Source organism: Petaurus breviceps, unplaced genomic scaffold, assembly GCF_028583685.1.
Source record: "Petaurus breviceps papuanus isolate PSGF00001 unplaced genomic scaffold, PetGlider_PUasm1.0 108, whole genome shotgun sequence".
In the NCBI taxonomy this organism is placed as follows: domain Eukaryota; kingdom Metazoa; phylum Chordata; class Mammalia; order Diprotodontia; family Petauridae; genus Petaurus; species Petaurus breviceps.
Window position 1 is genome coordinate 3,968,537 of NW_027185593.1, and position 9,919 is coordinate 3,978,455.

A 9,919-nucleotide genomic window follows, 5' to 3' on the forward strand; every position below is an offset into this window, starting at 1 on the left:
ACTCCAGGCACAGTGCTCTATCCATTGTGCCACCTAGTCATCCCTAGAAGGTCCTACTAGACTGGAAAGGGTATGGACCCAGAGATTGATTCCTTTTTTTTTTTTTTCACTTTTTGAAGGGGGGAGGGAAGGGCAATTGGGGTTAAGTGACTTGCCCAAGGTCACACGGCTAGTAAATGTGTCGAGTGTTTGGCCGGATTTGAACTCAGGTCCTCCTGACTCCAGGGCCAGTGCTCTATTCATTGCACCTCCTAGCCACCCCACAGAGACTGATTCTTAAACAATTTAGATAAGAATGAAAGATTTGATGCCAGAATGCTGGGGTACAGGTGAGGGCTTTTACATCAATCCACTCTCAACCAATCAAGCAGTCATGTAATAAGCATTTATTAAGCACCTACTGTGTACCTATTTCTGTGTGAGGCAGTGGGGGTACAAAGACAAAAATGAAAAAGTCTACCCCCAAGGGGCTTACACTCTATCGGGGAGACTACATGTAGATATATAAGTACTGAGAGGCAGTGTGGTGCAGCCATCAAGGTGTTGGATTTGGGTGTGGAAAGACCTGTGTCAGAATCCCACCATAAAGACTTACTATCTTTGTCACTTTGGTTTAGATCACCTCATTTCTCTGACCCTCAAGTTTCCTTATGTGGAAAATGAGCCGATTGGACTGAATGACCTGAATCTCTGATCCCATGATTATGATAGACACATATGTACAAATGGACACATGGGTCTTTGTGGACTCATTCTGTTTTCAAAGTAGTGACAGAAAAAGGGGACCACAAACCTCACAATTCTAGGAAGAAGAAAGTATCTTAGAGCGACCTGTGCTTTTGGCGGCCCAAGCCAAAGCCAGGCTAGAATCCAAGCTGATGGGCAACAATGTCCCGCTCTGTGGGCATCAGCCTGGGTGGAGAGAGGCGCGAGGGAGAAAAGCACCTGTGTGCCAGGCCCTGTGCTAAGTGCTTCACAAAAGCTCGGTCATCTCAAAGATGACCCAAATGACATTATCCTGTTGGGGTCCAGGTACAGTGTGTCCAACTGTAGCTGAGCAGACCAGTACAAGCTTGGAAGGTTCTACCACAGGCTGGACACAAACAGTTCATCTGAACAAATATTACCTTAAACAACATGTCAAATAAAAATCCTCACAAGTATTATCTCACTTAATGCTTGATATTCTGAAAATGGGATGTCAAGGAAAGAACCCCAGTCTGGAGATGTGGGTTCCGGTCTTTATATTTAATCCAGTTCCAATATTGCTTTCCTGGGTGACCTCCTAGTAAGTAATTTCTCCTCTCTTGGTCTCAGTTATGAAATGAAAACAATGAACTTCAGGTCCCTTCTGACATTCTGAATCAATATTTACATTTAGATTAAAAACAAGGAGCCCTCATTCAATGGGGTTTTGCAGGGCAGGCAGGGAATTTGTTCAGAGAGCCCTGTGGTCAGTGCTCTTTCTACAAAAGATAGAGGCTTTGCTGGGCGGCGGGGTGAGGGATGGAACAGAAAAGTGGGGGGATGAGAAAATGAAGTTCCCAGGCAGGACAGTCATGTATACCTATTCTCTGATGTGTCTGGAGCTGGGAGAATGTTAGAGATTTGAAGAGACTCCTTGGGGGTTTCCAAGGGCACTCAATCCCCAGCAGCTCCCGGCTCTCCCCAGAGGAGCTCCAGGGCCCAGCCTACCATCTGTTGTGAGGCCTCAGCCAGATATTGGCAACAGAGCCAGTCCTCGAGTCCGGCTGCCTCTCCACAGCCCGCCAGCCGCTCAGCCAACTCCAGTGGCAGCAGGGCCCTGTGGATGTCCAGCCAGGGCCCCAGGGGGAGGCCTTGGGTCTGGAGCTTGGGCCCAGGCCCCCACAGCATGGTCTGCAGAGCCACTCGGACCTGGGCCATGGGGGGACGGCTGTCTGGCTCAGCCTGCAGCAAACGTGGGGCCAGGTGGGCCAAAGCCAACGAGTAGGCCGAGCGGATTGGCAGAGGTGGTGGGGATGCCCCTCGGGCCTCGGCTAGTGCAGGGCCTTGGCCCAGCATCTCATAGATAAGGAGTCCCAGCTGAAGCTCATCTTCCCGTGCCGGCAGCTGTGGTACCAGTGGTCGGGTCCTGGCAAAGTTTGTGAGAAGCAGCTGTGGCAGGGCCCCTGTTGGCTGACCCCGGGGTGATGCCAAGAGCAGGTTCTCAGGCCTCAGGTCCCCATGGCCCAGACCGTCTATATGCAGCTGCTTCAGGGCCCCACACAGCTGAAGCAGCAGCAAGCAAACCCGGCGCTCATACTGTCCTGGAGAGCTCCAATGTAGCTCCTTGTTGGCGCTGATCCAATCCGCCACAGTCTGGGTGGGCACCTCAGCCACCAGAGCCACTGGCCCTTGCCAGGGGGCCTCTGGCAGTGTCCCTGCTGGCATCTGGCCACACAGGCTCTGCACATTAAAATGAGGCTTTAGTGTGGCCTGGAGGGCCAGCCCAGGGGGCTCAGGGGCCATTGACCAGGGCTTGTGGACCTGGCAGGACAAAAGGACAGCAGGGTCAGGGGCAGAAGTCAAGAGTCACCCCTTCCTCCCCTTTCTCCTATTGGCTGTTTCGGGTTGCACCTTACCCCATTAAGCAGAGGAAACTGGAGAAGAGTGAGGATTAGGCAAAAGTTGTTCTCCTGGCTTCCTCTTTCAGGCCCCTTTTCCCTATCTAGTCTCGCCCTCTTCTTAGGAAGTCTCATGATTTTTTCTCCTTGTGGCTCATAATTCCCCTCCAGGGATTTTCCCCCACATATCCCATGATTCCTTTGTTACGTACCACCACAAGCCTACAATTCTTCCCATATATGGCCTAGGATTCTCCCTCTTTATGGCCTGGCCTTATCCCACTGTGGAGTTCAGGATTCTCTCCCACTGTGGCCTAGCTCCCCACCATCCTCCATCACCTCACTTGCCCTGTGATCAAAGATTCTTCCCAAGGAAGGATCTGCTACTCAGGCCCAAGCTCTCTACCCTCCCTCTCTGTGTAGCTTGGTATTTCCAGCTGAACCTCCCAGAGAAGGCCAATGCCCCCCAGGCACTCACCTTGGCTGCCAGGAGGTGCCAGGTGTCTTGGGTGATTCGAGCCACCCTATAGTACCAGGCATCCCCACTCTCCACACAAGGCTTACTATCCAGCAGGCGGAAACTCTGGCCTGGACCACCCCTGCCAGGCCATGGCCCAGTCAGCCGGGTTCCAAGCCGGTTCTCTATGCGGCGCAGGGAATCCAACTGGCGGCCTCTGAGCACCTTGTATACCTCCTGGCTGCTGTTCAGATCCTGAAAGAAATGACCTAGCTCCCAGTCAGGGGTAGCAAAGGTCAGTCGGTGAGGGACTGGGCCAAAGCGGCTCACCCTGCCATAGGGGATCTCTTCCAGGCTCTGAGACTCCAGCAATGGTCTCCTCAGTTTCTCCCAGCAGGTTTGGCCTGGGTTGGGCTGATGATCCCTCTGGGGAAGGGAATAATATCCAGAGTAGTGAAGAGTCTTGCTAGTAGGAAGAGAGCGGGTCCGGCTGAGGGTCTTCTGAGGCAAGGGAGGGGGCGATAGGTCAGTAGAGGACAGTCGTGACATCCATGAGCGACAGGGTTTAGAGGGCAGTAAGTGGGCCCTCCTCTCTCCTGCAATAGGACATAGGCAATCAAGGTCATGTTTGGTGAGGACAAAGGGCCATGATTGACTTTCCTGCTAGAATAAGCCCTGGCTTTGGGAGTCAGGAGAGCTGGCTTCTAGTCTCATCTCTGGCATTGAGTGACCTTGGGATATAGAAGTCATATAACTTCTCTGGATTTCAGGGACCTACTTGATAAGATGAAGAGGTGGGTTTGGGTACAGTAGAGTGTTGGACTTGGTGACAAAAGAATTGAATTTGAATCTGAGCTCTGCCTGGGTGACCTTGGGCAAGTCACATACTCTTGTTGGGACTTAAATTCCTCATCTGTAAAATGAACGGGGGTTAAACTAGATAACTTCTAGACTGATGGTCCTGTGACTCTAAGGTCCCTTCCAACTCTGACATTTTTTATTCTGTGACCTGGGTAAGTCTTTTTGCATAGAAAGTCTCAGAATGTCAGAGCTGGTGAGATCCTTAGAATAAACAATGTCAGAAGAGACCTTAGAACCCAGAATGTCAGAGCTGGGAGGGTCCTTAGATCCCAGAATGTTAGAGCTGAGAAGGACCTTAAAACACAGAATGTCAATACTGGGAGGGACCTTAGAACACAGAATGTCAGAGCTGGGAGAAACCTTAGAATCATCTAGTACAACCACCTCATTTTACAATTGAGGAAACTAAGTCCCAAAGAAACCATCCTAGGAATTTTTCTGGTCTGGCCTGGGGGGCTATCCCCCTCTGGCTTTTGCTGTACCACCCAACCCCTCACAGCAGCCTGTGGTTGACCCGTGTGGCTCTCCAAGACCCAGGCTCACTCACCAAGGTTGCTATAAGGGTAATGCAAGGATGAGGAGGGGAGATCTTGATTGGGTGTGGTGGACAGTGGATCTGAATCACTCATGCTTCTGGTGGTAAAGGGCTTCCTGTAAGAGAGGAAATGTGTGTTTATGTGCACGCATACTTTAAATGTAGAGTGTCATGAAACCCCAATGTGGAAGGGCACTCAGAGGTCACCTTTGGATCAGCTTCCCTGGGCTCCTGGTTCCTCGTCTGCAGAATAAGAGGGTTGGAATAGATGACCCTCCAACGTCTCCTTCAGCTCAAAATCTATAATTTGGTGAACTTTCGAGCTTCTATGATACCTATGTGTGTTCCCTGTGCATGACAAACGCACATGTATATGGGTTAGCAGAAGTGTGTGTCTTCACATGCTTTTAGGTACATATATATGTGGGTATGTTGTATGTGTGCATATGTATAAAAACACAGAATCATATAATTTTTTAATTAGAAAGGACTTTAGAGTTCATCTAGCCTATCTAGAAGAATTAATATGGTCTATAGCATCCTGCCTCTGCTTGGATACCTCTAATGACAGGGAGCTCACTCTCTTATGAATCACCACAATGTATGTACATGTGTGCATGTGTGCATGCATGTGTGTATGTGTGTGTGCATGTGTGTGTATGTGTGTATGTGTATTGCCCAGCTCTGGCAAGTACTTGCACTCTCTGGGCCTCAGTTTCCTCACTCATAAAACAAGGTGGATAGGCTAGATTTCTAAGCCTTTTCCAATTCTCTCCCATGAACATCTCTAGAGAAGATGCTGCCAACTCTCCTGGTTTAAGGGGTGCCCTTCTCCTCAATCTGCCAGCCCAGTCCCCTGCCTTGGGGCACTGCCTCCTCCCTTCTGTCCTCCTCACTTGGTGGTCAAGACTGTCTGTCCTCAATTCCTGGCCTTGTCTCTTCCCTGCCCCATCTCTGCTGGGCTTACCTGCTGAGCCTGAGCCAGAGCCTTCTGCAGATGTGCTGCTGTGGCTGGGCCCTAAGGATCACCCAGCATAGGTGGTCTTCGGTCAGTGGGAGCCACAGTCTCCAGGGAGATATCTGGCTTGGCCTCCACCCCTGGAGAAGAGGAAGCAGCAGAAACGGTTACACCACAGGCCAGGGCCCTTACGCAAACATGGGGGCCCTCCTCTCACCATCAGTATCAAAATATGACTGGACCAACTATAGACAGCACTGAACCCTCAGTGAAAAAGACAGCCTCCTTCTACACTCCTAATCAGAGGAGAGTCTAAATAATGTAGGCAGCCAGATAGCATAGTGGATGAAATATTGGGCCTGGTTTCAGGAAGACCCAAATTCAAATCTGGACTCAGACACTTACTAGATATGTGACCCTAGGCAAATCACTTAACCCTGTTTGCCTCAGTTTCCTCATCTGTAAAATGGGGATAATAAAATACCTATTTTCAATAGTTGTCACGAGCATTAAATAAGATAATATTTGTAATAAAATGTTAAGCATGGTTTCTGGCACATAGTAGGGGCTTAATAAATATGCGCTTCCTTCCTTCTTTCCTGTTGGTCAAGGAAGGAGTTTTTAGGATGTGTGTGGATTCATATGTGCATGTTTACATGTATATGTACTCCCATGAACATTTGTTTTTTACATGTTCAGGCAGATATCCTGATCTGGAAATCAATGAAAAGAAATGTATTTAGTACTCACTGTGTGTATAGTACTAAGGATATTGTAATGGGAATGTAAATTTTGAAGATCTTCCCTGCCCCTAGGCTAAAGTGCACCTGGAGCCTGGGGTGGGAGGCTTGTTTTTCAGTAGATACTTCTTGATTGGCCAGTGGGTCAATAAGGTTGTTACATTCTCTGAGCCAGGAGAAGGGTATATAAACCCTGATTTGAGGCTTTGTTTTGGGGCTCACTTTGAGAAGTGTTCTGTGATTTGATGAAGCTCTGGGAAGCTGTTGTCCAGAGCCTCCCGGCTTTGAAACCCAGATGTTGTTTGGTATGGATGTAATGGTTGCACAGTTTGGAAAGCTGTGTACTTGATCTGTTTCTGTCTTGATAATACTGTCTGTATATTCTGAAGTTCGGGGTGCTGACTTTTTTCCCCTGAACGAGGTAAACGATACATATCTGACTGATTAAAGTAAGCTTGTTAACCCATTTTGAGTTGCTTTCCTTTATCAAAGCAGATCCAAGAACCTGTGGTGGCAGCAAACCCTGAGGACCCTTGGGGTGCTTGCTGCTACAGATATAAAAGCAAAAAAACAAATAACAATAAGTCCCTGCCCTCAAGGAGCTTATATTCTAATAGGGGGAGACAAAATAGGGGAGGGGTCTCCAGAGATCGGAATTTTGGTTTGGAAAATTATAGGAATGTTGAATGGAAATGAGGTAGAATAGACTGAAATGTCCTTTCCAGGGGGCTTACCCATCATGCAGTGAAATGGTAATGAGATGACAAAAATTTCATTTTCCCTTTTTGATAGCTGGACCCCAAAATGCTTGAGAGGATCAAGACTTCCCTCTCCTTAATTGGAGAGGTAGCATGGTAAGGTGAATTAAGTGCTGGATGTGGAGTCAAGAAGACCTGAGTTCAAATCCTACCTCACACTAGCTGCAGGGCCGTGGGTAAGGTAATACATTTCTCTGGACCCTGCTTTCCTCATCTGTAAAATGAGGGAATTGGATCCTGTGAGCTCACTGTAAGATCCTTTTCAGCTCCACACCTCTGATCCTACAGTTGGAATTACAGTCTGTAGTATGCCTTTGGAAGAGGCGTGATGTTAGACCTTACTTGGGGGTGGAGTGGGTGGGATGTCACTACCTGTGACTCAAAGCTGACTTTGTTACATTTAGTCCCCATGGGAATGCGCAGTCCTTCTGGGTCATGAAGGCAAGAGCCAAGGGAATCACACATTAGGAGTGATTAGTAGAAGTTCTCATAATCTATAACCAAGATTAGACAAGATCAAACCCGGGCTTTGGTGAAAAAGAAAAAAGAAAATGAGCATACCTTTTGACCCAACAATACCACTGAGCATGTACAATATATTCATAGCAACTCTTTTTGTGGTGGCAAAGAATTGGAAATCAAGGGGATGCCCTTCAACTGGGGAACGGCTAAACAAGTTATGGTATATGAATATAATGGAATACTATTGTGCCATAAGAAACGAGGAGCAGATGGACTTCATAATAACCTGGAGAGACTTATACAAACTGATGCTGAGTGAGGAGAGCAGAACCAGGAGAAATTTGTACACAATTACAGACACAATATATGTGTGACAACTAACTTTGATAGACTGGGCTCCGCTTAGCAAAGCAAGGCTGTAAAACAACTCCAAAGGACTCATGATGGAAAGGGCTATCCACATGAAGGGCAAGAATTACGGAGTCTGAGCACAGATTGAAGCAAACCACTTGCTCTCTCTTTTTTTTTGTTTTGTTTTTTCTTGTATATTCTTTCTTGTGGTTCATTCTATTGATTATAATCCTTCTTTACAACTTGACTAAAGTTTAATGTGAAGGTGTATGTAGAACCTATATTGGATTGCATGCTGCCTTGGGGGGCAGGGGGGAGGAGAAAGGGGGAGAAAATTTGGAACTCAAAAACTTGTGGAACTGAATGTTGTGAACTAAAAGTAAATAAATTTAAAAGAAAAAAAAATTTAAAAAAAGGAAACTGGGCCACAGGACCTCAGGCAAATCTGTTTATGGAGGTGTTCATTTTTTAAAATGTAATATTTTATTTTTTCCCCAATTACATGTAAAAACATATGGACATGTTCCAATTAGTGAGTTGAAACCACCCAAGCCTAAAGTGCCAAGTGGTGGTCTGCCCAAATATAGCACTCTGGGCAGATGCCTTTGGTTCTGTTCCCTAATGCTCTTAATAGATTGAAACACTCTGTCCTGCCTGGGTCAAAGTGTCATATGAATGTTTCAATCCTCAGGCAACTAGCTGTATGAAGGATAGATTGGGGAGGAGAGAGATTAGAAGAAAGGAAACCTAGTTAGAGGGAAAAGGAAGGAAATAAGAATTTATTAAGCACCTGCCATGAGGAAGGAGGGGAGCAAGATTTAGGGGGAAGAATGATGAATTCTAGCTTGGACATATGGAGCATTCAAGTAAAGATGCCCCATAGGTGGTTGAGTTCAGGTAAGAGCTTAGGGTTGGCTATATTATAGGAAATCATTGGCATAGAAATGAAGAGTTGAACCCTTGGGAGAGGATGCAATCAGCAAAGACTGAAGGAAAAGAAAAAAAAAGCTCAGGAAGAATTCTAGGGGACAACCAGGGTTCAGGGGATGAGAGATGGATTACGAATTAGAAAAGAATGCTAAGGTGGAGAGGGCATAAAAGTAGAAGAACCAGAAGAGATGAGTATCACGAAAGCCCAGGGAAGAGAGAACAGTATCCAAAAAGGTGATCAGTAATGTCAAACCCGAGAGAGGCCCAGAAAGGATGGAGACTGAGAATGCATTAAGGTGTTAGGGTGATCTTGATTTCCAGTAAATGGTGGGGATTAGGAAAAGGATTATGAAAAGGACTGAGAAGCAAAACAAACAGGTGCAAACAGTTTTCTAGGGTTTTGTCTGTGAAAGGGAAGAGAGAGTTAGGACAACAGGCCGAGGGGATGATAGGGTCACAAAGGAGAGTTTTTTGTTGCTGTTATTTTTAAAGGATGGGGTGGGTGTTAGGGCACTTGGGCATGTTTGTACACAGAAAGAAAAGAGACAGTTAATAGGGAAAGACTGGAGAGCTCTGAGAAGACATGAGCATAGATTTTTTTTTTGAGGGCAGTTGGGGTTAAGTGACTTGCCCAAAGTCACATGGCCTAGTAAGTGTGTCAAGTGTCTGAGGCCGGATTTGAACTCAGGTCCTCCTGACTCCAGGGCTAGTGCTATATTCACTGCACCATCTAGCCGCCCCATGAGCATAGATTTTAAGATGGACTTCTAAATTCTCTTCCAACCTCTTAATTTTACAGATGAGGAAGCTGAGGCTCAGGAAAGTTGACCATCTGATCTTAAGTAAAATCTGAACCCAGGTCTTCCTGACTTTAAACCCAGTGCTCTATCTATCTATGTTGGCCAAGGGAGGATGGGATTAAGGGCACAAATAGAGGGGTCAGCCTTATTAAAGAAAAGTCACTCTGTCCTCTGAGACTAAAGTGAAAAATGAGAGAATTATTAAAGATGTAGAGATTTTAGAAGTGGAGAATTTTGGTGAGGTCAACTGAAAGAGAGAAAGTTGAGGATGACAGCCTTCGGGGCATGAGGAGAGGGTTTCGAACAGCTGCTATCATAAAAAGTCAATAGAGGGGGCTAAAAGGATTGCCTTGCTGCACAGATAACAATTGAGATTGGAGATAGTGATTATCGAGGAGGATTTTCTGAATTCAGGATCATGGAATCCAAACAGACTTGGGCGATGGTGAAGTCCAAAATAGGAACCCTCCTAGGGGTGTCTG

General features: G+C 46.8%; 1 protein-coding gene across 1 annotated transcript; it reads right to left on the bottom strand.

Annotated features, from left to right (window-relative positions):
- Window positions 1-381: 381 nt before the first annotated feature.
- Window positions 382-4,532, bottom strand: PEAK3 (PEAK family member 3). Its single transcript, XM_069080107.1, has 3 exons — window positions 4,451-4,532; window positions 3,064-3,638; window positions 382-2,508 (listed from the first exon to the last, which is right to left on the bottom strand). Exons 1-3 carry the CDS (start codon window positions 4,530-4,532, stop codon window positions 1,642-1,644), a joined length of 1,524 nt encoding a protein of 507 aa, XP_068936208.1. The 3' UTR covers window positions 382-1,641.
- Between the last annotated feature and the right edge of the window lie 5,387 nt (window positions 4,533-9,919).

Excerpts from the sequence above, each read along its gene's own strand:
- PEAK3 (XM_069080107.1), bottom strand. The coding sequence starts at position 4,532 with ATGAGTGATTCAGATCCACTGTCCACCACACCCAATCAAGATCTCCCC. Across the intron at positions 3,639-4,450 it reads TTACCCTTATAGCAACCTTG|GAGAGAGGAGGGCCCACTTA; the intron begins GTGAGTGAGCCT and ends GTCCTATTGCAG. Across the intron at positions 2,509-3,063 it reads GGCACCTCCTGGCAGCCAAG|GTCCACAAGCCCTGGTCAAT; the intron begins GTGAGTGCCTGG and ends TTGTCCTGCCAG.